The 26,388-nt window shown below is 54.1% G+C and overlaps 2 protein-coding genes and 1 non-coding gene across 3 annotated transcripts in view; all 3 read left to right on the forward strand.

Moving 5' to 3' along the window:
• LOC130459008 (Golgi integral membrane protein 4-like) overlaps positions 1–13,846 on the forward strand; it is a 23,510-nt gene extending 9,664 nt beyond the window's left edge. The window contains exons 3-15 of the mRNA XM_056826204.1: positions 794–868; positions 1,173–1,222; positions 2,579–2,632; positions 2,914–3,064; positions 4,536–4,618; positions 5,233–5,382; positions 8,269–8,505; positions 8,907–9,061; positions 9,680–9,849; positions 11,630–11,697; positions 11,785–11,943; positions 12,066–12,131; positions 12,744–13,846. Of these exons, the coding sequence (XP_056682182.1) occupies positions 794–868; positions 1,173–1,222; positions 2,579–2,632; positions 2,914–3,064; positions 4,536–4,618; positions 5,233–5,382; positions 8,269–8,505; positions 8,907–9,061; positions 9,680–9,849; positions 11,630–11,697; positions 11,785–11,943; positions 12,066–12,131; positions 12,744–12,824 (1,499 nt within the window). The 3' untranslated portion in view covers positions 12,825–13,846. The remainder of the gene's footprint in view (positions 1–793; positions 869–1,172; positions 1,223–2,578; positions 2,633–2,913; positions 3,065–4,535; positions 4,619–5,232; positions 5,383–8,268; positions 8,506–8,906; positions 9,062–9,679; positions 9,850–11,629; positions 11,698–11,784; positions 11,944–12,065; positions 12,132–12,743) is intronic.
• Positions 1,114–1,174, forward strand: MIR7261 (microRNA mir-7261). Its single transcript, NR_127448.1, has one exon. It is a non-coding gene; the product is annotated as a microRNA mir-7261 (primary transcript).
• A 2,522-nt stretch (positions 13,847–16,368) lies between the features above and the next one.
• On the forward strand, positions 16,369–24,028 carry FNDC10 (fibronectin type III domain containing 10). The gene has a single exon (XM_056796032.1). The coding sequence runs from the start codon at positions 19,299–19,301 to the stop codon at positions 20,073–20,075; it is 777 nt and encodes a 258-aa protein (XP_056652010.1). The 5' UTR covers positions 16,369–19,298; the 3' UTR covers positions 20,076–24,028.
• Positions 24,029–26,388: the final 2,360 nt, after the last annotated feature.

Here is a 26,388-nt window from a genome sequence, read left to right on the forward strand (position 1 = left end):
GTCCCACAAAAGCTCAAAGCCATGGTGTCTCCCCGCCTGGGGTCCAGGCCTGGGAAGGCAGGCAGCAGCATCCGAGCAGAGGGCAAGGGCTAACGCTAACCTAGTCTTTTCCTCCTTCAGCTGAAGGCCAGGAAACGTTGGCCTGGGGCCTCTCGGTGAGGTTGGAGGGGCAGGGCCTGGCTTTTCAGTGGAGTCTGGGGAGTATTCTGTTTCTGCCTCCTCTCAGGGCCCTAGGGAGCCCCTTGGCTGAGGACTAGGCAGGTAGAGGGCCAGCCGTGATGAGAACAAGCTGCATTCTATCTCTGCTGGAAATCGGGGGCTGGAGAGAGGAGGGAGACGCTGGCCAATGGGCCTAGGAGGCCGTGCCGAGCCAAAGGGGGGCGGGGGGCTGGAATTTTCCAGATTCAGAGTTTCCAAGCAAGAACAGAAGCTTTTCAGGAGTTGGCAGTGTCTGTTTTCCGAGTGTGTTTGTGGCCTGTGACTTGGCATAGGGAGGGAAACCAAGGGGAGAGGGAATGAGGGAAGAGGAGGAGGAGGCCTGTGGGTCTCTGGTATGTGTGCATTCTCTCCTCCAGAATGTTTAGCACCCCCCTGGAATTGGGAACTAAGAAAAAGCATACTAGTAGGCTCTGATGAGTACCAGGAAGCCAGGGCAAGCCCTCAGTTTATCCATCTAAGAGATGGGCACATTTCTCTCTTTTTGCCTGTGTGCCTTCAGCCGGGCCCACGACCCTATCCCTTTTCTGGGAGTTGGACTAGATCTTCTCCCCAACCTTCTGGTCTTCCCCCCCAGTGGTGTATGAGCATCGGTCCCGCCTGGAGAGGTCCCTGCAGAAGGAGCGAGGGGAACACAAGAAGACCAAGGAAGGTAGTGTGCCTGAAGAGGCTCCGGGGCTCCCACCCCAGGGGCTCAGAGCACCCAGACTGGGGAAGGGTGCCCCCCCATCCAGCTTCCTCGGGTCCCTGCCCACTATGGAGGGGATGGGATGGGTCTATTTCCCCTTTCTCTATGCATGCCTTCTGGCCTCTAGATGACTCCCAGTTTGGAAGCTTCGAGCACAGACTTCCCTCTGGGGGTTCAGGGGATTTGGGTGATTCTGGAAACTAGAGAGGGTGGGAAGAAAGAATCTTGGCAGAGGCATGGGGTAACGCCAAGGTCCTTTCCTCTCCAGATTTCCTAGTGTACAAACTGGAGGCGCAGGAAGCTCTCAACAAGGAAAAGGTCAGTGGGGCTCAGCGGAGGGTGGGCCGCTAGATGGCTTCGTCCTAGGGTACGAGATCCTGGGTTCAAATCTGAGCTCAGACTCTTCTAGCTATATGATCCTGAGCAAATCACTGCACCCCCATTTGCCTAGCCCTTCCTGCCCTTCTGCCTTGGAACCAGTGGCCACGTGTTGATTCTAAGATGGAAAACCTTAGTTTCAAAGAAGACCAGGAGGGACCCCACCAGCCCTGAGTGGTGGCTGGGGAGTGGAGCTCTCTGGGGTCAGGCTGGCATTCTCGGGGGCGAGGTGGGTGTCTGAGTGCCAGACTTCACAACCTGGGATTGAGGGCGTTTGGAAAGGAAGAAGGGGTGAATCGGAGGATTTGAAATCCGATTCAGTTCTGTTGCCAGCAAGGTCGGGACAGCTTGTGATTATTTAAGAGGAAGGAGCAGTCAAAGGAGAGAGCAGGCTGGGAATCAGGATCCCTGGATGCTAGTCCTGATTGTGCCACTGACCTTGGACAAATCCCTCCCATTCCCTAGTCCTCCCTCATCCCTAGGCTCTCACAGAATTACGGGTGGACTCGGCGTCTTTATTTGTTAAAAACCCTTACATTCTGCCTTAGAATCAAGACTGCATATTGATGAGAAGGACTAGGCAATGGGGGTTAAGTGACTTGCCCAAGGACACATAGCTAGGAAGTGTCAGAGGCCAGATTTGAACCCAGGACCCCCGTCTCTAGACCTGGCTCTTCATCCACGGGCCCCTCAGGGGTTTTTAGAAGACATTTCTCCCTCAAATATTTCATGTTAACAAAATGAGGCCAACTTGTGAGCCGTGGAAGGCTTGCCTCAATGAAGATTTAGGGAGGATTTGTGATTAGTTTGAGCATGGTTTCTGTGTGAATGGTGGCTGACAAGACTCGGGAGAAGATGCAGAAATAGGGGCAATGACATCAATCCTGATGGCCATCCCTCTTGGATGGGAGCTTGTAGCAAGGGGGCATGCTGGGAGTTCCTGTGACTGGTCCGCTGCTTTGGACCTCGAGGCAGCTGGGGTGGACTGCAGGCACTCTGGACCGTTTGGTGTGTGCCCCTGACCCCCGGGCAGTCTGGGGACGCCTGCGGGACCCTCCTCGGAGCCCTGATTGAGACCCTAAAATAAAAGGATTAAAAGGAAGCCGCTAGTATCGGGGTGAAGGCGGCATTCTTTGCCTCTCCAAGGGCACAGAGCCTCTGAAATCTGTCCACAGACCCCCGGGGGTTGGCGGACCCCAAGTTAAAAGCCTCAGGGGTAGAGAGCGCTGCCCACCTGCTTACCGCCGTGTGTAATGAAATGTCTGTTCTCTCCTCACGGACCGGGCTGGCCTACAGCAAGACTCGATGAACCGCTACGGGGCCTTGAGCTCGCAGCACAGGATCCTCAAGGTGAGGGCCCGGGGGAGGAGGGGCTCGAGGGGGCAGCCCCACGACCGGGGTGCTTGGCGACCCAGGCAGGACCTGTCTGTCCGGGCCAGAGCTGAGGAGGCTGGGGAGCAGCCATAGACCGTTGGTCACCGGGATGGCTCCGGTGCTCTCTGGCTTCTTTCTGACCGTCTCTGCTATTTGAAGGCGTTGTCCCTGGGGGAGAAGAAAAGCCGAGATGGGGTGAGGGGAGCTGGTGCTAAACCGAGTGTTGTGGGGCTCCCCACCCCCTCTTCAACTCCCAGAACCAACATGAGGATGTGAAGAAGCAACTATTGGACCTGCAGCTGCAGCACAGCGGGCTGAGGCTGGAGCACCGGAAGGCCCTGGAGAGCCACGGGCAGCGCTATGCCCAGCTGCAGCGGGAGAAGGACAGCGAGGTGGCCAGTCTACAGGGTGAGGCCCAGGGAGCTGCAGCTGAGCTTTGGGGAGGTGGCTGCCCCTTGGGGAGCCCCAGTCTGAGGGGGACGTGGGGCCCCTGCCCTTGGGGGATCCCCAGTCTGAGGGGGAGGTGGGGTCCCTGCCCCTTGGGGGATCCCCAGTCTGAGGGGGAGGTGGGGCCCTTGCCCTTGGGGGAGCCCCAGTCTGAGGGGGAGGTGGGGTCCCTGCCCCTTGGGGAACCCTAGTCTGAGGGGGAGGTGGAGCCCTTGCCCTTGGGGGAGCCCCAGTTTGTAGGGGAGATGGGACCTCTGTCCTTGGGGATCCCCAGTCTGAGGGGGAGGTGGGGTCCCTGCCCCTTGGGGGATCCCCAGTCTGAGGGGGAGGTGGGGTCCCTGCCCCTTGGGGAACCCTAGTCTGAGGGGGAGGTGGAGCCCTTGCCCTTGGGGGAGCCCCAGTTTGTAGGGGAGATGGGACCTCTGTCCTTGGGGATCCCCAGTCTGAGGGGGAGGTGGGGCCCCTGCCCTTGGGGGAGCCCCAGTCTGAGGGGGAGGTGGGGTCCCTGCCCTTTGGGGTGCCCTAGTTTGTAGGGGAGATGGGGCCCCTGCCCCAGTCTGAGGGGGAGGTGGTGCCTCTGTCCTTGGGGGAGCCCCAGTCTGAGGGGGAGGTGGGGTCCCTGCCCCTTGGGGAGCCCTAGTTTGTGGGGAAGATGGGGCCTCTGCCCCTGGGGGAGCCCCAGTTTGTAGGGGAGATGGGGCCCCTGCCCTTGGGGGAGCCCCAGTCTGAGGGGGAGGTGGGGTCCCTGCCCCTTGGGGAGCCCTAGTTTGTGGGGAAGATGGGGCCTCTGCCCCTGGGGGAGCCCCAGTTTGTAGGGGAGATGGGGCCCCTGCCCTTGGGGGATCCCCAGTCTGAGGGGGAGGTGGGGCCTCTGCCCCTGGGGGAGCCCCAGTCTGAGGGGGAAGTGGGGTCCCTGCCCCTTGGGGAGCCCTAGTCTGAGGGGGAGGTGGAGCCCTTTCCCTTGGGGGAGCCCCAGTTTGTAGGGGAGATGGGACCTCTGCCCTTGGGGAGCCCTAGTTTGAGGGGGAGGTGGGGCCCCTGCCCTTGGGGGATCCCCAGTCTGAGGGGGAGGTGGGGCCTCTGCCCCTGGGGGGGCCCCAGTCTGAGGAGGAGGTGCCAATGCCCACCTTCTTTGAAGGGAAGGCCCAGGCTCGTCCGTGGAGGAATTGCTGCTCAGAGGGCAGGCTGCCCTGTTTCCAGGGGATTGCTGATCCAACAGTCACGTCCTTGCCGTGAGAGAGGACTGAGGCAGGGGGCAGGACGCACATACGCAGGAAACAGACCTTTACCTCAGACAAGGCAGTGACTCCTGGAGAGAGCAGAGGGCTAGCCTGTGGAGAGCGCGGAGCCTCGATTCCTCTCCTCTGAGTCAGCAGAGGGATGTGGGGGGCTCCTTCCCGGGCGTGCTCAGCTCCTGACTTCTACCCCACAGACACAGTGTTTAAACTCCGAGAAGAAAGCAAGCTTCTCAGGAAGGCTCATCAGGACGTTCACAGCCAGCTACGGAATGCCCAGGTGAGAGGCAGGCCTGCCTCCTGACTGCCGAGGCGTCATGACCCAGTCGGATTAGTGCTGAACTGGGAGTCCAAATGCCTGGGTTCAAATTCTGCCTCTCTGGTTTTTCCCCCTACCTGTGTGACCCCGGGCACGTCACTGAACCTCTGTTCGCCTCCTCTGTTTCCTTAGCTGTAAAATGAGGGAGGTGGACTCTGTATCTTCTAGGGTAGCCAGGAGGCACAGTAGGGAGAGGCCTGGTCCTGCACGGGTCAGAAGGACCGGACTTTAGATGTGGCCACAGATACTTCCTAGCTGTGTGGCCCTCAGCAAGTCGCTTAACTTCTATTGCCTCAGTTTCCTCATCTGCAAAACGAGGCTCATTATAGCACCCCCCTCCAAGAGTTGTTGAGGATCGGGTGAGATAATAATTGTAAAGGGCTTAGCCCAGTGCCAGGCACACAGTAGGTGCTTGAATGGTTGTTTCCTTCTCCTCCTCCCTTGTACAGTCCCTGAATCTCAGACCTTTTGACCCTCCAGTGAGGGGAGAGAAGGGCTAGTTGTTGGAGAGGTGAGGAAATGGGTAGGTTCATCTCATCAGCCCCCTCTTTCCCCTGCTCTCTCCCCTCTTCCAGTCCCAGATGGAGGAGTTCCGACAGCTCAAGGAGGCCTTACAGAAGATGCCCAGCTTCCAGGAGGCTGGGGCCAGCCGGCAGGTGCAGCAGCAGCAGCAGCAGCAGCTCCTCCAGCCCCCGAGGCCGCAGGCTCAGCTCAGGAAGCCTCAGGTAGAAACAGGCCAGGGGGCAGCTTTTCCTGAGTTCAAATCTGGCTTCCGACCCTTTCTAGGGGTGTGATTCTGGGCAAGTCACTTCACCCTGTTTGCCTCACTTTCCTCATCGGTCAAAAGGGCTGGAGAAGGAAATGGCCAACCGCTCCAGTGTCTCTGCCGAGAAAACCCCAAGTAGGGTCCCAAAGGGTCGGCCATGATTGAAAAACGACTGACCCAAGGTTGGACACCAGAAGTCCAGTAGGAAAGGCTTCTCGGCCCGGTTTGCTCAGCTGTGAAAGGGATCCCTCCAAGGTTGTTGGTTTATCGGGACCAAGACAGCCGAGCCCCGTGGGATGGACGGCTCTCGTTGTTAGAAGACGTCTCCAGACACGAAGCCTAAATTTGCATCGCTGCGTCTCCCACCTATTGGTCCTGCTTCTGTCCTCCGAGGCCAAGCACAAGACGGCCAGTCCTTTCCACCAAGTTTTCAAGTATGACCGGACCTCTATCGTGTCCTGACAAAAGCCTTCTCTTCCCTATTGAAACAACCACCCTAGCAGAAAATGTAGGAGTCAGCGGACCTCTTCTTTTCCTTAAACCCTTCTCTTCCCTCGTACAATCGATACTGTGTGTTTGTTCCAAGGCCGAAGAGCAGGAAGGCTAGGACTTGCCCAGGGTCCCACAGCGAGGAAGGGATGGATTCTTAATAGAATAAATCTTATAAAACCAAGAGTTTTAGATATATGACATATATTTTTTATATATTTATTTTTATATATATTATATGTATTTTTATATAAGCTTGACGTCTTTCCAGTAAGATTAGGATAAAGCAAGGATGGCCATCATCACCACTACCATTTAATATAGGAGAATTGATATGCAAAAAAAAAATATATGCCTAACATTTTTGTATAAACAACAAGCTAATAAGAAAGAGAAATTGAGAGACTAAGCTGAGGCAAAGTAGAAACCAGATGGTCACTTTTTGGAGCGAGGATAATTTAGTCAGAAAACCCTAAAGAATCAACCAAAAAATGAATTAAAACAATAAACTTGACCAAACTGCAGCAAAAATTCCTTCTTGGAATAAGCAGTAGTGGAAGCAAGGAGAGGGAGCCCAAGGGAGACCCTTGTAGAGCAGCCACCTTAAGGGGTCCTGAAGAGGTCAAGGATCTTCCAGAAAGAAAGACAAAGAACGCCGAAGTTTCGAATATGGCCCTCGGGGTACGTGTGGGTCCCCTGTGAACTGGAGGGCAGAGCCTGTCTTGGTTCTTCCTGCCTTTGTATCCCCAGCCTGGCCCATGGTGGGTGCTGGTTGGTGGCTGGAGTGCTGTGGGAGAAGAGATAAGGGAGGGAGTGGTTAACAGTGTCAGATACTACGGGGGCTTCACGCTGGAGGAGACCTGAAAGAGTCCGTTGGATGGAGACTGATATGATGGGGGTGGGAGAATGCAAAGGATTGCGGAGGTGGTAGAGGGAATCGGGGTACATGGATGGAGGAGAAGTTTCTCAGTGAAGACAGGGAGAGGGGATGGGGGGCTACGTGGGTTAGGAAGGTCTAAGAAGGGCTTTTCCTTTGGATTGGGGTGATGGAGAGGGAGAGACTGAAAGCATATGGGGGAGGGCAGGGAGCAAAGGAGAGAGAGAGGGGAAATGAGGAGAGAAGAAATGAATGGCTGCTGGAGCAGGTTATGGGTGCCACTTTCACGAGCAATATGTGACCAGACAAAAAGAAGGATTGGGGGTTGAGCTGAGAAAGGCCGAGTGGAGGCGACGAGGATGACCAAGGGGGTTTCTGTCCAAGCAGTCGATCGGCAAGCATTCATTAAGCCCCTGCTGTTTGCCAGGCCCTGCTAGCTCCTGGGGATCCGATGGCAAATTGCTCCCCACTCTCAAAGGGTTTGCATTCTGTGGAGAGAATGATGTGCACACCTCAGTGGGCTGTTCTTCCTGGTGGGAAGTGCTGGTGGCTGGGAGAATGAAGAAGCATCTTCGCTCTGGAGCTTGACCCCTGCTTGGCTGGCACTCCCCTCCCCAGGAGAATCCCCAGCTTCTTCCTAAGGCTTCCTGATGCCCCTTAGCATAGGTCAGTAGTCAGTCAGTGAGTATGTGTGAGGTCCAGATACGGGCCAGAGAGCAGACACGCCTGAGGCGGTTAGCTCAGCACCTGGCATGCAGTTGGCGCTCCATAAATGCTTGTTCCCATCGCCTTTCCTTCCCTCCGGAGCGCTAAAGGACACAGACTGCTCTCAAGTTCCTGATGGTCTTCCCGACCCCTCTTCCCCCAGGGAACGATGAGTATTTGTATGTACTTTGTTGATCTATTCGGGTCTCCCTTGAGAGGGTGTAGACGGGCAGGGACTTGTCGATTTGGGTCTCATCTTTTCCAGCCCAATGCCTAGCGCTCTTCCTGTTCCATTATGGACACTTAATGAATGAATGAAAGAAAGAATGAATGAAGTAAAAGGTTATGTTGGGGGCAGCTGGGTAGCTCAGTGGATGGAGAGCCAGGTCTAGAGACGGGAAGTCCTGGGTTCAAATCTGGCCTCAGCCACTTCCCAGCTGTGTGACCCTGGGCGAGTCACTTGACCCCCATTGCCTGGCCCTTCCTGCTCTTCGGCCTTGGAGCCGATATGTCTTGATTCTAAGAGGGAAGGGGAGGGGTTCAAAAGACAGAGAAAAGGTGATGTCATCTGCATGAGGGGATGTCGATAGGAAAGGAGCTGGGGGGAAGCGAGTCCAGTGGAAGGCTCGGCTGGAATCGTGGGCCTTCACAGGGTCGGATCCGCTGGTAACTTCCTCCAGTGAGGTTCCGTTGTGGGACCAGGGGAGACCCCGAGAGTCTGGAGCAGCTCCTCTCCGCGGGGCCTCAACCTGCTTCCCGGCCTTCTTCCTGCAGGTGTTCATGGCCCCGGGCTCCAGGCTGGCCGTGCACCCCCAGGAGCCCCAGCTGCCTCCTGGCTGGAACCCTCAGGCTGCCCGGGCCCCAGGGACACGGGCCTTGCCCCCGGCGCAGCCCCCTTTCTCAGACCTGACGTTGCCTTCTTCGGGGCCCCCTTTCTGGCCCCAGAAACCCATCGAGGGTCCCGTCCTCCGATTCGCCAGGACGGTGAACAGCCTTCCAGCGGGACACCCGGTATGCCGTTCCCCTCGTCCCCTCCCCGCCTGCTTTGGGTGTTCCCCAGTCGGAAGTCGTTTAGACAATCGCCTCTCGCCAGCCGTTTCCTCCTCTTCCTCCCCGAGGCGGGAGGTGTTTGGTCCGGGGTGGGAGAGGGAGGCCCGGCGGGAGCTGAGCTCGCTGGTGTGCCCCCGCTGTCGGAGCTCCCAGATCCCCTTGAAATGGGCGGCCTCTTGGGGAGCCGGGCTGGATCCCGGGCCGGGGCGGTCCTGCCTCGTCCCTGGGACTCCCGAAGAGTTGTGGACCCAGCATCCCGGGCCCTCCCTCCCCGGGGGCTGCCCTGCGCCCACCCTGGTGCCCCGGAGAGCCGGGCGGAGGGTCTCGGGCAGGGACACTGAGCTGCCTCCCCCTGCCCGCAGGTTCAGCAGGTAGTGGTGGTGGCGGCCCCTATCGCTACCTCCCCTGAGAGACTCGGCCCCCGGGGTCGGCCCCCTCAGCAGCAGCCTCCCACAGGGCTGGAAAGAGAGCCCCAGGCCCTCCCTGCCCCCGCTAGCCCACACGTACAGATGCAGAGGTGGGTGTCTGGGCCGGGAGCGCAGGTGGGGGGCGAGGAGGGAAGCGGGGCTTCGGCACGCCGCCACGCCTTTGCCGACCGGGCGTTGGTGTGGGGCAGCCTGGGCCCTCCTTGGAGTGAGGCAGAACGGGGCTTCTTTCCAGGAGCCATGCCGGGGCGCCTCTTCTCCCCCGACGGCTGCCCCAAATGCCGCTCACACAGGACAGTTTGGGAATACACGTTGGCCTCGGCTCCCCCACTCCCCGGGCTGGCGTTTGGATTCTGGGGGCCTCACTGGCCTCGTGACCTCGAAGGTCAAAGGTCGTGACTAGCGCTTACCCCCTCGGCGCCCCCCCCATCTAGGCTACATTCCGGGGCTTCCGCGTCAGCATTTGTGAGTCAGGGAATCCCCAGCGTGTCCCCCCAAGGGGCTGGGGGACACTCTGGCACCGAGCCTGGAGGAGTTAGTGACGGGTAGACGGGTCAGAGGATCCGTGCGCCGTTGAGGACCTCGTGCTCCCGGCCAAAGCGCAGGCGTGGCAGCCGGTGACTCCAACGAGAGCACGCCCACCAGGCCTCACGCTTTACGGCCCGAGGAAGGGGCCTGGCGCCTAGCCCCCTCCCTTTTCCATTCCCCAGCTGGCAAGATATCGTCAACAAAGTGAATGCCCAAGAGAAGAGCCAGCAGGACCCCCTGAGCAGCCAGCCCCGGCCTCTTCCGCCGGGCAACCCGGGAAAGGGGGCCGAGCGCCCAGCAGCCAGGAAGGACCACGGAAGGGCAGGGCCCGACGAGGCGGAGCTAGAGATGGGTGCGTGGGGAGGCCCGACCTGGGCTGCCTAATAACAAGTCTCCCCGTCAGTTTCCCAGGGACAGGATCCCTCTTGGTTTCCTTCCCCTCCCGGAAGTGTGAATGAGGCGGCCGGTCCGTGCACCTGGCGCCAGGCGCCCTGGCTTCTAGTCCTCCCCTCTGCCCCGTGGCCTTTGGTTCCTCAGCTGCAGAATGAGGGGATTAGCCAGTGGAGCTCCCAAGGGCCTTCTGGCTCCCCAGAACCCTGGGCTGGGCCAGACGGCCTGGGTTCCTCCCCTCGGGGAGACGGCCCGGGGGCCCTGATGGCTCTCCTGTTCACACACGATAGCATAGCCTTGCTGCCCCCCAGGAATACTTTGTCACAAGGCAGAAGACGCCGGTACGTGCCAAGGATCCGCCGGGGCACAGCACTGGGCGCTGCTGGATGGCAGGCCCTGGGGGAGAAGGGCGCGGGAAGGCAGGCTGCCTCTCCCACCCTTCCTCCTTTTCTCGCGGCGGCCCAGGGAGTCCAGGAACGAGAGCGGGCTGACTTTACTGGACTTCCCCGACACACGCGAGCACTGATTAAGCCCCTACTGTGTGCGAGGCACTGGGGTCCCAAAGGCAGGAGCCAGCCGGACTGCCCTCAGAGGGCTTCCATTCTATCGGAGGGGAGAACAGATACCTAGAAAAGGAGACACAAAATAGAGAGTTGCCAAGTGATTGGGGAAGGGGGCGAGGATGGGGCAGGAAGAGCCAGAGGCAGCCCTGGAGCTGGAAGCAGGACTTGGCAAAGCAAAGGGAGGGAGGGAAGCCATTCCCGTTGTGGGGAACAGGTTGAATTCAAAAGCACAGAGGTGGGAGATTGAATTTCTAATATGAGGAGCTCCAAGTGGGCCAGACTGACTTCAGCATAAAAGCAAGAATGCGCAGCAAGGTGTCACAGTGGATAGAGCATGGGGCTGGGAGTCAGGAAGACCAAAGTTCAGATACTTAGCTGTAAGACCCTGGGCAAGTCACTTTACCTCTATCTACCTCAGTTTACTCATCTGAAAATGGGAATAATGATAACTCCTACCTCGCAGGATCATGAGGAACAAACGAGTTAACATGAAAAGCCCTTTTCAAACCTTAAAGTGCTACATAAAAGCTAGCTAGCTATATCAGGCACTTTGCTAGGCACTAAGGTAGCAAAGAGAAAAAAAGTCCAATAGCTCCTGCCCCCAAGGAGCTTACATCATCTCTGAAGAGATAACATATATATAAGCATATGCAGAATGGTACAGACAATCTAGGCTCCAGCAGACCCGTATTTTATTCTAGGTGCACCAAGGAATCACCCATGCTTCTTGAGCAGAGGACTGGCAGGGTTAAATTGCTCTGTGAAAAGATGAATTGGAAAGATGACGGGGTGGGGGGTGGGAGGGAGACAGAGACAGAGACAGAGAGAGAATGGGATTGGCCTGGCCTGGTGCTCTGGGTCAGAGAAAGCAATAATCAATGAATCAATAATAATAGGAGATCCTTCTTCAGTCCCTCATCCCTGCCCTATAACTCCATCTAAAGCCCATTAACAAGTAGGCCACGGTTGTTAAAGGCTTAGAGGCCTGAGCTGATGGTGTTTTTGGCTGCATCCGACCAGAATGGGTACCCAGGGAGAGGGAGCATCATCCTCTCCCATACCTGCCTCCCTTTTGTGCAGTGAATGGGGCAGCCTGGGACCCTTGATCAGGTGGCATCTCCACTCCTCAGCCCACCAGGTTAAGGTATTGGGGCTCATCCCTGTGCCCTCCCCCTTCAGATGCTGGCATGATTGATCGGGAGGAGAATATACGGCTCAGGAAGGAACCAGGGGCCCAGGGGCCAGTGGTGAGTACACAGTCCCAGGGGCCTGAGTGCCTGGGGGCTCTGGGGGGGTACCTGGAGGGCCCTCCCTTCCCTTGCTCCTCTCTCCAGGGATCTGATGTCCTTGCGGACCCTGCCCACGATCCCAACAACCAGGGTGAGGATGAGTTTGAAGAGGCAGAGGTAGAACGGCCGAGGCTGGAAGAGGGGGCCCTGAGAGCTCAGCAGGCTCAGGAGTCCCAGGAACAGAGAGCAGAGGAGCAGGACCAGGTGATGATCAAGGGGCAGCTGGGAGGAGGAGGAGGAGGAGGGGGCACCAGCTACTCTGCTTGAGAGGCTGAGGCTGTTAGAAGTCCTATCAAGTGACTTTTGCCTTTTGGTTTGGGACACAGGCTGGAGAGGGACGCCACAGGACTGGCACAGAGCTACTGAATGACTACCAGGATGACCAGGAACTGGTAAGGCTTGAAGGAATAAAGGCATTGAGGGTGTTGGTCTAAGGGCTCCCAGAGAGCCGTATGAGAGAGGGCTGTAAGATGTTCCCCCTTCCCTAGACTTTTTCTGCAGTCAGAGGCAGGAGGTCATGGGAGAAAGAAGGCGGGCATTTCTTAGCATCATAAGGAAGAAAGGAAACCAGCATCCTTTAGTCATATCCCATAGGTTAGGCTTGAAGGTGTGCTGGGGTACAAATACAAGCATAAGAACCTAAATCTAGAGCCGGGAGGGACCTTAGGGTTCATGAGTCTAACCCTCTCATTTTACAGATAAGGAAACTGAGGCTCAGAAAATCTAGTGACCTGCCCAAAGTCCCACTGCTCATAGTGAGCATACTGGCTTTGGAGTCAGAGGACTTGGGTTCAAAAGCTTCCTCTGTGACCTTAAACAATCATGCAACTTCTCTGCCTCCTCTATAACATGGGGGGGGGGGGAGTTGGACTAGCTGGCCTCTGAGGGTCCTTCCAGCATAGAGCTTGTGATTCTAAGTAACAGAGGCAGGATTTGAACCTACATCCTCTGACTAAATTCTTTGTTTTTTCCACTGATGTCTGTGGATCCCTCCTCTCCCCCAGGATGAGAACCCTGACCTGGAGCTGGTACCTGAGACCAGGAGTCACCCAGAGGCCCCTGGCCAGAAAGACAATTACTACTGACCTTCCACGTCCCTCCCTCCTCCTGAACCCCCATGCTCCATGTCTTCCTGAAGAGACCCTCCCTCAGAGCTTAGAGAGAGCAGGGAAGTGTCAGAGCCTAGGCTTCTATGGAAGGAGAGTGGAATCTGCTCCACTTTTCCATCCCTTCTGCCCCAGCACACACTGGGGACCATACTACATTCCTTACTTGCTTTTCCAGAACAGCATGAGGTTGTGTGGGCCATATGGGCCTTAGGGATTGCAGCTGAGCTAGGAAAGAGATCCTTGTAGCCCTGGGTATCACCTCTTGCTCCTTGCTCTCTAGCCCTCAGATATCTACTCTCTCTGACTCACTGCACAACCACATCCCACAAGTCCCTAATGGTGGGGTGTGGACTGCTCAGGGCCCCAAAGTCAAAGGCTTCTTCTAGCAATAGAATAGGGCAGTGATGCTATGACTGGACTCCTTTGGAGATGAGGATGGGCTGAAAACTGGGACCTGTTGAGGGGAAGGTGATGACTTTTCAACTGGTTAGCCTTCTCTATAGACCAGAAAAGAGAGAGACTGCCATGTACACAACCAGGAGGGAAAGGGCTGAGCCCCAGTGGAGATGGACAGAGCCATACAGGGCCAAGTCTGAGATTTTTGACTGAGACTTAAATTCAGAACTCTGATGGGTGCTGAAGGTGAGAGCCTGGGAACTGGGCCCTGGTTCAGTCTTAGGGCATAAAGGAGAGACCAAGGCTGGCTCCTGAAGGTTCCCCCTGTTTCCCTTCTCTAACATTTCTTCTCCTCCAGTCACTTTCTGGGGATTAGAGTCTAGAATTCTTCCCCACCCCCAGGGGCCCAGCAGGATAGAGAATCAGATCCTAGGTGAGGGTGTCAGACCCTTAGATGTTCTCCACCAAGGTCCAGTAGGGGAGAGGGTCAGCCATGGATAGGGGGCTGGGTAGCCCAGGGTTTCTCTGTAAATAATGTATAGTCATTTGGGCCTTACTATCCATTTTGTATACACAGAAAATAAAATTTTGAGTTATATTCATTTGCCATGGTCTCAGGTCTAGCCCTGTCCACAGCTTCTGGGGTCCTTGACTAGGTATGACAGTGAAGGCACAAATGAGTGATGGGAAGACAATTGAGAGTGTCATCCCGGGCCAGGCTTTGCACAGAACTGCTCCATCTGGCCCAGAGTTGTGTTTTTATACCCCTCAATGGCTACATATTTTCTTGGCATACAGCTACATTATTCAACATACATGTTTAGTGCAGATAATTGGATGTCTAACTTTTAACAAATCATTTGATTAACATTCTGTGATTATTCTATATATTACATTGCTATTGATTCTGACAACACACACAAAGCATTTGCAAATGATAAATGATTTCTCATCACAGGGAGGATAGGTAGAGGTCAGATTTCATTAACCTATGAGGTGCTTAGACTTGCAGACAATCAAAGAAAATAATTTGTTACTTTTAATAAAATAGATAATCAGTTCTAGAAGACAATCAACAAACATTGCTGCCAAGTTTTTTTTTAATATGAGGCTAATCATTTTTCTAGTATTTCACTGGGAGTTTCCAAGACAGATTTTAGTTGGTAAAACAAGTCACGGAGGCAAGGTATACCAGCCTCTCCCTAGGGTGATTGATATACTGGCTTAGGAGAACTTGTTCTGTACATGAGGGTAGAGAATTTTGAGTACAGCCCTGTTAGAAGTTAACCCATAAGAGTCTTTTAGGTTTGATTTTGTAAGTATGGTCTTTTAGTGGTATTATGGGGGGATAATGTGGAACATTAATATTAATCCTGCAAGTATTTTACTCTCATTTTTCCTGAAGCTAGGGAGAGAACAATAATCATAGCAATTCCAATAGTGAGGAATGTGAGAAAAATCACACAGAGGGGGGCTGAGTGGGTGTCTCCATCTTTCCTAGGGGCCACTTTGCAATCCCTGGTTTCCACAGATGACTGTGTCAAACATCGTGATTTGATGGCCCCCTGCATTCATAGTCTTTAGGTGATGCTGATGTGGGAGGAGACATGGGACCCTGAGATGTTGGCACCAATGCCTTACTTAGTCTCTAATTACTAAGAGGTCCAGAATTTTTCTTGGGGAAAGGAAAGATGGAAGTTATCTTTCTCTGTCACTCATAAGTGTGTGTGGAGTGGGAAGTGGGGATTTTCTGATAATAGAATTATTTATGCTTTTTTTTATTTTTCCCATCAGAGAGAGAGACAGACAGACAGAGAGGTGGGATAAAAGTTCTAGGTTATCCATATGGTAGTTGAGCTGGATGAGTGGTGTGGTGAGGCTGTTTATCTAGTGTTCTAGAGTGATTTCACTCCTCCCCAGGTTGCCCAGAACTCTTTTTACCCTTAACTCACCCAGAGCAGGAAAGTGTGTTGGGACCTCTGAGCCAGTTTAGCATAGGGACCATGTACTCAGCAGACCTGGGTTCAGATTCCATCTCCATCGCTCACCTGTGTGACTATAGTAAAGTAATATGAATTCCATGAAACTCAGTTTCCTCTTCTGTAACATGTGAGGGTGAAATAGATTAGATGATCTATACAGGCCCTTTTAGCTCTCAATCTCTGATCCAATGACCATCCCCCAAATCCTACTCTGATGCTTCTGTGAAAGTGACCAATCAATCGTATCTTCCTGGTAGGAAAGTCAGCCTTGTTTCCTTAGGAACTCCTGGTAATAACACGGACACTGATATAGGGAAAGTCTTCTATAAGTCCTGTTACATGCTTCCCAAGGTAGGTTGAGGTCATTCATTTTCTGGGCTCTTCTAGTGGAGAAATCAGAGGGCTCAAACCTAATATAGCTAACCTCCTGCAATTGGCAGGTTGACCCAAGAATTCTATTTTGGCCATATTTTCCTTCCAAGATTGTCCTCTCTGAGTTGTATAAGCCTGACAGGTCAATGTGCTCTGTGATTGTGAAGGTTCCCCAGGGACTTGCTCTATCCAAGTCTGACTGGTTGGTTCTTTCTTTTTGAAAATTTTATTTAATTAGTCAATTTAGAACATTATTCCTTGCTTACAAAAATCATATTCTTTCCCTCCCCTCCCCCACTCCCTCCCATAGCCAACTTGCAATTCCATTGGGTTTTACATGTGTCCTTGATCAGAATCTATTTCCATGTTGTTGATGTTTGCACTAGGATGATCCTTTAGGGTCTACATCCCCAATCCTATCCCCCTCGACCCATGTAATCAAGCAGTTGTTTTTCTACTTCCAGTTTTTCCTCTGAATGTGGATAGTGTTCTTTCACGTAAATTCCTCTGAGTTGTTCAATGGGGATGTCCATTACATTTGATTGTGCCACAGTGTATCCATCTCTGTGTACAATGTTCTCCTGGTTCTGCTCCTCTCACTCTGTATCAGTTCCTGGAGGTCTTTCCAGTTCACATGGAATCCCTCCAGTTCATTATTCCTTTGAGCACAATAATACTCCATCACCAACAGATACCACAATTTATTCAGCCATTTCCCAATCGAAGGGCATCCCCTCATTTTCCAATTTTTTTGCCACATAAAGAGCGTAGCTATGAATATTGTTGTACAAGTCTTTTTCCTTATCTCTTTGGGGTACAAACCCAGCATTGCTATAGCTGGATCAGACAGTCTTTTAGTGCCCTTTGGGCATAGTTCCAAATTGTCCTCCAGAATGGTTGGATCAATTTACAACTCTACCAGCAGTGCATTAATGTCCTGACTTTGCCACATCCCCTCCAGCATCCATTACTTTCCTTTGCTGTCATATTTGGTTGGTTCCTTTCCAATCTAGAATGATTTGGCCCCTGTTCTTGGAGGTATTTACTGGCTTACCCAACCCCTCTCCTGTCCCTTAGCACCCATTTCTCTTGCATAGTGGAAATAGTGGAAACTCAACCAGCATGTCAGACATTGATGACACAAAGAAAACAAGATGGGGATTTCTGTTCTCCAGGGTTGGGGGAGATATATACCCATATGTACATGACAAAGGAATTTGAAGAGGGAGGGAGAGCTGACAGCTGAAGGGACTGGGTAAGGGACACCTGACCTGAGGCTCCAAGCAGTGGTGAGGAGGGGGTGAATTCAAGCCAGTAAAAATGCCTGGGGTGGGTGTGGGTCAAAAGATAGTTTAAAAAGCCCCCAACACCTTACCTACTGTCTTAGAATTGATACTAAGTATGGAAGATACTAAGAGCAGGAAGAGCTAGGCAACTGGGATTAAGTGACTTGCCCAGGATCATACAGCCAGGAAAAGTCTGAGGTCATATTTGACTTAGGACCTCCTGTCTCCAGGCTTGGCTTTCTATCCACTGAGCCACCCAGCTGTCCCCAAAATGTAGTTTTTGAAGGGGAGACCTGTGAGGCAGTGTGGTACAGTGGCTAGAGAGCCAGCTTTGATCTCTGGAAAACTGACTAACCCAGGATCACACAGCCACTATGGATCTCAGTATCACTTATGTCTTCCTGAACCCGAGGGCCTGAACTGGAAGCCAGCTTTCTTGTAATATTACTCATCTGCTTCATCTCTGGGGGATAATAATCTCGCCATAAAATCTTAGTATTAGTCATAAAAGGTTAGAACTGGAAGGCATCTTGGGAGCTTTTACAGATGAGGTTCTGAAAAGGAAAGGGTCTTGTGAGGGGAAGAGGGGGACACAGCCAGTGTCATTTAGGCAATATTTTTGCTCCTGGACTTGGGGTCAGGAAGATGTGAGTTCAAATTCTGCCTCAGACATTTACTAAGAGTGATGTGACTGTTGAAGTTAGTTATCCTCTCTGTGATTCAGTTTCCTCATCTGTCAAATGTGGGGAATACAACTTGTCCTCTTTAACTTCAAAAAAGAAGTGATTTGAAGTTCAGATGATAGTTCACAAGTTAGCTTGTGGAAAGCCCTCTAATTTCCTTCAAAGCTTCCATCTCCGATGTTTGCCTTCATGCAGGTGGTCCTCTATTCCTGAGATGCCCTCCTGCCTAGCTCGAACTCTTCTTGGGTCTGCTTTCCTTCAAGGTTCAGGTCAAACATTGTCTTTGGCAAGAGGCCTTTTCCCAGTCCCCCTCTCCCAGCCTCAGCTAGCCTTCCTCCTCTTCCCAGACCTCATTTTTGTTCCTTAACTCCTTATGTGTGTACAGTTACTTTTCCCAGCAAGGCGGAAGATCTCAGGGTGGGAGTTTTGTACTTCCAGACCTTTAGGCAATTCTCAAACTTACTGACCTGTGCTAACAAGAGTTCATTACACACCTACTATGTGCCAGGCACTGTGCCAAAGCACAGAGGGGGAAAAAAAAGAACAGGTTCTTAGACTCAAGGAGATCCCATGTTCACAGACATGCAATAACTATAGACAGACAAGCTAGAGACAGAACAAACTGGAGACCATCTTAGGAGGAGATCATTTAGCCATAGCTAGGTGGCTCAATGGATAGAGAGCTGGGCCTGGAGTCAGGAAGACCGGAGTTCAAACAAGCCCTCAGACATTTCCTAGCTGTGTGACCCTGGGCAAGTCACTTTAATCTCTGGATGTGTGGTCCATTGGAGAAGGAAATAATAAAACCAATAGCTCCTGTCGACATGGGCAATTAAGAGTCAGACAGAACTGAACAACAAATCTCAGGAGGAAGGAACTAGCATTTGGAATGGAGAGAGCAAAGGGGAGTTTCTTCACCCCCAAAATCGCAAGTCCAGTCCCCAAGCCTACCAGCAATGCTCGACACAAAGTAGGCCCTTTATCAATATTTGTTGATTGACAAGGTCAATGACTTCACCATTTTGCCTGGGATAAGCTTCCCCCTCCCACGGTCAACCTTCCCATTGAGGAGAGGGCGCCCTCTCCAGGACTGGGGAAGAGACCCCCAGGCGCTCTCCCGAGCAGTCCTAAGCTTCCAGGTCTCTTTCTTTCTCTCCCCAAGGGACAAGGCGACAAGGCGAGGGTTAATGTAGGCTCCGCCCCCCACCGCGGCGCTGCTGCTCGGGATCCCGCACTGGGCGCTGGCGGGGGCGGGGAAGGCCGGCGGGGGGAGAGGAGAGAAGCGGAGAGGAGACTAAAGGAAGGGAAAGGAACCCCGGGGAAGGGAGACAAGAAGGGAAGGGAGGCACGGGGAGGGGTGGGGGAGGGAAGGGAAAAAGAGGCGAGAGGAGGGGAGGGGGCGCGCGCCAGGCTCCGCGCTCTGCCCGCCCGCCTCTCCAACGCGCCTGCCTCGCAGGCTCTGGCGGCGGCGACGGGGGGCGGAGACGCGAGGAGGAGGGAGCCGGCTGGCCGCTGCAGCGGAGCGCGGGGAGAGTCAGAGGATCATAGGGCTGCGGCTGCAGGAGCCGGCCTGAGCGGCGCGCCCCCGTCCCCTCGCCTGGGAGATGCCCCGGGGGCGCGGAGGGCCCGGAGACCGGCGTCGCAGTGGCCATCCGTGCCCGCGCCCCAGCCCCTGCGCCGGCCGCCCGCGTGACCTTGGCGCAGGGCGCCGCAGCTGAACCCCCAGCCGCGATGAGCGCGCCCCCCCGCCAGCCCGCGCTGCCTTGGCCCTGGCTGTTGCTGCTGCTGCCGCTGTTGCTCCCGGCCCCACCGTCCCGCGCCCGCGGCGACTCCGTGCCGCCCGCGCCGCCGCCGCCGCCCAGTCCCGAGCCCGAGGCGGAGCCCGGCCCCGACCCCCCGTGGTGCCCATACAAGGTGCTGAGCGAGGGCCAGGAGGCCGGCAGCGGGCGCTTGTGCTTCCGCAGCCCGGAGCCCGATTTCCGCTGCCAGCAGCGCCTGTGCAAGGCGTACCGCTCGGCGGGGCGCACGCTGGTGGCCAACGTGCTCCGCAACAGCAGCGTCCTGCTGCAGTGGCGCCCGCCGCCCGCCGCGCCGGCCCGCGAGCTGCGCGGCTTCGCGCTCAATTGCTCCTGGGACGGCAGCTACACCCGCTTCCAGTGCGACCGCGTGCAGCTCGGCGCCTCCTGCCGCGACTACCTGGTCCCCGACGTGCACGACAGCGTGCGCTACCGCCTGTGCCTGCAGCCGCTGCTGCGCCGGCCTCGGCGGGAGCCTCCGCGGCCCGGTGCCCCTCCCGCACCCACGCCACCGCCACCGCCGCCGCCGCCTGCCGAATGTGTGGAGTTCGCTGCCGAGCCGGCCGGCATGAGGGACATCGTCATCGCCATGACGGCCGTCGGGGGCTCCATCTGCGTCATGCTCGTGATCATCTGTCTCTTGGTGGCCTACATCACCGAGAACCTCATGCACCCCGCCTTCGGGCGTCCCAGGGGCCGCAGGCAGCCTTGAAGGCCCAGCCACCGGTCACTGCCGCTGCGCTTAGGGAGGACCGGACAGCGGCCAGCAGGGCTGGTGGCCAGAGACTGGGATTGTATCCGACCCCTGAAGTGGGGCCATCAGGCCCTTCTGCTCTGCTGCCTCGGACTTCGCCCTGAGGGGCTCCCTACGGACTGGCCTGGCCCGAACCCAGACTGGGTGATATGGGAAGGGGGTTCCTGGAGAGTTGGGCAGGGAGAACCTGGGGCCCCAAAATGGTGCGGGTTGCTGGGTTGCTGGGATGGGGGATGCGTTTGTTTGAACCTGAATCAAACCCTTCTTCCCTCCCCCAGATCCTTCTGGTCCCCCCTACCTGCCTACCTGGGCCCTTCCTTTGGTCTCCGACCCAGCCCTCTCCACTCCGGTCTCCAGTAGTGGGGCCAGTGCATTGGAAGGTGGGGTGCAGACTGCTCAGGGACCTAGATGGGAAGTCTGAAGAGGCAAGCCCCTGTCCTCCCCCTTCTGGGCGCTCCCCCAGCTCCAAGTGTCGCCAGGCGAGGGGACCCCGGGCAGGGGGGAGCGTCTGAGCAGGGGTTCAAAAAGCCAATCCTTTCCTATCAGTGTTCAGTGGTTTTGACTACATTTCAAGCCCTGAGCGCAGCTTCCAGGGCAGTATTTGGAATGGAGGGGAACCTGACCCTCAGAAGGAGGAAGAGGGCCCTCCGTGCCTCCCTGGGATTTGGCAAAGTTCGAGGCCAAATGAGAGGACTTGGTTTACAGTCAGGCGTGTGAGTGGGGCCCCAGGGGACCTAGGCTAGTTAGCACCAGCACACAGCCCTTCAGATTCAGCTCTAGAGATGAGACTTGTCTTTTCCCTCTGAGGCCATCTCCTCTCCTCTCCTCTCCTCTCCTCTCCTCTCCTCTCCTCTCCTCTCCTCTCCTCTCCTCTCCTCTCCTCTCCTCTCCTCTCCCCATTCACAAATACATTAGAAATACCCCTTCTGAGCTGCTGCAGATCCCTCTTCCCTTCTCAAATGGCCACTTCTCTGAAGGCTCCTGGCCATCCCCTACTCCACTGGCTCCCACGCACTCTGCCAGGCAATGCCTCAGGAGGTCCCTCAGTGAGCCTTTGAGATTCCCAAACCCAAATTTATTTGAATTTTTAAAATTAAAGCAGTGCCATCTGTGGGGGAGAGAAAATTTCCATCCCCTACAGGGTGGGGGCAGTTAGCCATTAGCCGGACTGCAGTGAATAGGAAAAGATTCCTCTCCCGCCTTCTGTGCTGAGTGTGCTTCTGGGTGGGTTTTCTCTGCTTAGAGGGCCTGTGAGATAGCCTCCTCGGAGTTCACCCTTGGGCCAAGACTGGCTCGCCAAACCTGAAATTGCTTCCCAGGAGCAGCTGAAAGGTTGGTTTGAGTGTGTTCTGAGAGTGAGATGGGCAGGTGCTTCCTCCCCTCTGGTGGACCTTAAGAAGGGTTTTGAGTGGAGAGATGCCGTATGACCCACCCAGCTGGTTCTTGTCTACTCTCATTATAGATGATTGAGCCCAAGAGCCACAACGCAGGAAGGAGGGGCTCACACCAAGTGCCTGTGTGACCAACTTCTTGTTTGCTGGGGGAAAGCAGGCCAAGGGGGTGGGAGAGTGGACTGAAGGGCTTCCTTGCCCAGGAGAAGGGAATGGGGGGAGGAGGAGGCTGTTCTGATTTCCTTCTCTGTACTCCAATCCCCATGGAAGCTTCCCTGATGAAGACCAGTGGCTTACCTACATAACCCCAGCCTTGCCCCATGGGGCCCTAGAGGAGGCTCCTCAGCCCAGCCTTTGCCCTCTCCTCACTCATCCACACCCAGCCTGTAGCGAGCTTGAGCTCTTAGCTGCATCACTCCAATACCTACTATCTCGTGCCTTAGTGTGGAAAGTTTACCCCGTGGAGACCCGCCCATCCATCCTTGTTAGAGCTGTGTCCATCCATGCTAGGAGCTGTGTTCACTTGTGTTAGGAGCCAGTTAACCCTGATGGCTTTCGCTTTGGACTAGACTAAGGTAAAGAAAAACAGATCTGGAGCTGTAGAATCGGGGTTCAAATCCCTTGCCTGCTCCTTGTTGAGTGACTTTGGGCTGGAGGATACCATTATACCTGTCTGCTGAGAAGGACTAGGGTAGATGATCTCCAAGGTCCCTTCCATCTTTGAGCCTACAGATCTGTGATCTAGCTGGCTCGGGCTTTCTGGGACTGGCAGGTTATGCTCTATGTATGTGTCTGTGTCTTAGTCTGGTTGTTGCATGTCCCTCCTTCCTCACCTTGCCCCCTTTCCCCAGTCCAATCTTGCCTGGTAGGATTGTGAACACTCCCTTGTGGTCCTGTTTGCCCAAACCCATACTAACTACACTGTGCTTCTCTTCCTTCCGCCCTTGTCCCTGCTCTCCCAGCCCCCATCCCTTGGAAGTGTGATGCCTGACCTCCTGGGCTAAACTTGCTTCTGGATAAATTCTCCTCGGAGGTTTGAGGGTGTGTGGAGAGAGGCGGATGGCTTCATTCTCTGTGGTTTGGTGTTTTTCCCTTGCTGGGAGGATCTTGTTACTGCTATTTCCCAGCTAGGGATTGGGGCTGGTTGCTAGGGAGGGAGTCCTCAGCTCTCCTGGAGCAAGGCCAACTGATCATCTGGACAATGCTGGGGTGACTTGAGATCCAAAGGACAGACCGAAGGAAAAGCCCCATCTGGATTCTGAGGAAGAGTTGGGTCCCACATGGCTACGAGTTAGGAGTAGCTTTAAGTAACTATATGGCTGTAGCCAGCGTGACCACTGGTTGGGCTTAAGAGCTCCATTTGGAGGCTCAGCTAGTAGACTATGGCTGGACATTGAGACCCAAAGCACCTGCCCATGATTCAGTGGGGCTTGGACCACTGAGGTTTGGGAATTGTCCAAGAAGTCAGCTGGGCCCTTGAGCGCCAGGATCACAAGTGAGCCAGGGGCTTCCATTCTCCACAGTTGCTTCCAGGGCAAAGAGGGACCCAGGAGGACTGTAGGTCATAGAGGAGTGGAAGAAAAACATTTCTGAGAAAGTAATTCTCTTATCTTTGGGGAGGGAGGAGCTGTGGAGATCCTGGCATCTTCTCTGGGGTCCCTCAGGATCTAAGACCTTGACCCTGGACCCAGCTCTCATGGGAAGCGTCTCATCTATCCTGAGCTGCCCAGTGCCCCATCCAACAGCTTGGTCTAAGCACCAAGGCTTGAGAGGGATTGGTCACCAGGTCAAAAGTCATTGTTTATTGACCTGTCTACCCTCACTCCCTCTTTCCTCCTTTGAAGGAGAGGGGAGGAAGGCAGAAGACTTCAGCCTCCTCCTTTCCTGGAGATTCACTCCCTACCTCTTCCTTGCCGGCTGCTTTGCCACCCCAGAAGTGGCCTCATTGTGTATTTGTGTAATGTTTGTTATTGGAAATGATCTTTGTTTTCCTGTCTGGGTAGACTGAATGAAATATTACTGTGTAAATATTGGGGGGTGGGGTACTTATTTATTAGGGGATGGTACATTTGGGTTGGTTTGAGAGGACAATTCAGCCCGAGAGGACTCCTCTTTCTCCTAGCTTTCTCTTAGATGTTCTGTGCCTCAGCCTTCCCCATCTGTGAAATGGGACTACTTGCCCTCCAGGGGAATTGTTAATGGGGAATGTGAATAAGGATAGCTCCTTGCCTCCCCACTCTTGCTCCCCCCAAGGGTACCCATCAGTCACCTTGGTATTGGAGTTTACCCCCACTCCTGCTTTGCACTGTGTCCATATGTCCAGCCTGTCTAATGTCCAAGTTTAATTGCAGCCCCCTGATGGGGGAGTTGGGAGGAATGTGACCTCTTGGGTGTGGTCTCCCTTCTCTGTGGACCAGGAGGCCTCTCTGGGTTTGCTGGGAGGGGGAAGGGAAGTCAGAGGTCCGCTGCTCCTGTCCACATTGAGCCAGCCTGCAAATAAACTCCTGTTCTCAGCTCTGAGTGTTGTTTCCAGGTGCATATACATTCTTCCCCACCCCCCAATGGACCCATTCAGGGAAGGGAGGAGGCCCCTGGGGATCCAGACTGGAAGCTGGATTGGGTGCAGGGCCAGGCAGTTCTGCTTGATGGCTGTGAGGGGGGCTGGGGGAGGACAGACAGCTCAGCGCCTGCAGCAGCTAGAAATAAACCAAATGTCTCTCTAATGACCCATATGAGCGTGCTGCAGAAGGCAAGGCAGCAATTAAAGACTCCCAGAATGGAAGGGGGAGGTGGGTCCCCAGCACCCCACCTGGCCTTCCCACAAGTTGCAGACTGAATCGTGGAGCAGCAGGTCAGATGGCCCTGGAATCTGCTTGGCAGGTCTGAGCCCTGTCCTTGGTGCTGAAGGGTTAGAAAGTGCTGTGAGTGCTATAGAGCCTTCAGCCATGCTATCTCCTTGCCAGCCACAGTCCTTGAGTAAGTCGGGTCAGTCCTTTTTCTTCTCATTATAGCAAATGGGAACAGGTGGGGTCCAGGCCAGAACCATAATAGCAATTTTGGCACCCAGGACAAGCAGCACCAGGATGGACTCAAATTAAATCTCAGTTCAATTCGGTCAAAGGGACTAGAGGAAACCACGAGACACTGTTCCATGAGGGAATGTGGATATCTTGGGAATGAGGATGACTTGGCTACAGAGCTCACCTGGGGGTGCTACTGTAGTGAGGAAGGAGGCCAATCCGTAATAGCTTCACTTTTTAACTAGTTTGCTATCGACATGCTCAAATAACATACTATTGAAAGAATACGTGGGTGCTGTCAACTTGGGTCAAAGCTGAACATTCTGCTTTCTTCTGGGTAATGGTTGAAGCCTCTAGAGGTTGTCTTGGTCCCCAACAGGATGGGGCAGTTGGGAAGGGGGTATGATCAATGCTCGTTAGGATTAACCACATGAAGTCCCTGAATAATAGGTATATCATTGGTTTGGGGAGTCAGAATCCCACCCACCTCTATCATTCACTACTCATTGACCCGATGGCCTCTGAAACCTCAGTTTCTTCCCTCATAAAATGAAGGTGATCTACATTGCCCTTCCCACCTCTAAAACGTTTAGTTCTTTCCAGTCTTGTCCTGCTCTTGCAGACTGCCTCTCACCTTTAATTAGGACATCCCTGCAGAAGAAAAAAAAAGGTGTAATGCAGACAGGACAGAGCAAGAATTTTAATTACCTTTGGTCTGGAGGTGACCATGGATAAGTCACTTAACTTTACTAAGCAGAGTCTGAACTAGATTCCAGCCCCAAATATCATGTTTCTATAGTCCTAGGACAAAAAAGCAAAGATAGATTTAAATATGAATAAGAAGTACGGAATTTTGATGAGCTGGAATTCAGGGATAAGAAAGGAATGGAGAAGTCACTTCAAGGCAGAAAAATGAACAGCATCTTTGTTCCAAGGTGTAATTGATAGGATCATAGCTTTAGAGCTAGAAAGGACCTGAGAGATCATTGAATCCTACCCCCTACTTTTGAGGGAAGCAGTGGTGGCCACCCAAACCTTATACTGGTGAAGTCCATCCTAGCACACAAGCACAGGTGGGCAAATTGGGGTGAGGCTGGTATCTACTCTTAGCTACACTATGGTCTCTCTCCTTTTCTTTCCTATCCTTCGGCTGAAGGGCCCAGCCAGGCAGGGGAATTACTCATCCCTGGCAAGTGGCACATAAATTACAGGGGTTGAAGGGAGGGAAGGGAGCAGAAGAGAGACTGACATTTTCAGGGCAGTCTGGCTTTCTGCCCAGATGATTAGGGAATGGTCCAAAATCAGCAGATGTGGCCGGGGGTGGGGGATGGACTGAGGTGATGCCATGCTGAGGTAGGTCTGGCTTGGCTTCAATATCACCTAGTCCTAGGGTAGAGAATCATGGGGGAGAGATAGTAGAGAAGCACAGGACCCTGTAGCCAGCAAACACTTAAGAAATTAAAAGAAACCCTTATTTCCTGTCTTAGAATCAATACTAAGTATTGGTTCCAAGGCAGAAAAGGCAGTAAGAACTAGGCAATGAGGGTTAAGTGACTTACCCAGGGTCACACAGCTAGGAAGTGTCTGAGATCAGATTTGAATCCATGATTTCCTCTCTCTAGTGCTCTATATTGTGACAAGGAAATCACTTTAAAAGACTGATATATATTAATTTAAGGTCGCCAAGGAATTCAGCTATGTGATTCCTAAATGAAAACTCAAGTCAGCAGTCAACCTTTTATGGAGTTTAATTACAAACAGGAGGAAGAAAGGTATTAGAGAGAGAGAGAGAGAGAGAGAGAGAGAGAGAGAGAGAGAGAGAGAGGGAGAGAGAGAGGGAGAGAGAAAAGGGGAGAAAAG

Source organism: Monodelphis domestica, chromosome 4 (assembly GCF_027887165.1).
Source record: "Monodelphis domestica isolate mMonDom1 chromosome 4, mMonDom1.pri, whole genome shotgun sequence".
Classification (NCBI taxonomy): domain Eukaryota; kingdom Metazoa; phylum Chordata; class Mammalia; order Didelphimorphia; family Didelphidae; genus Monodelphis; species Monodelphis domestica.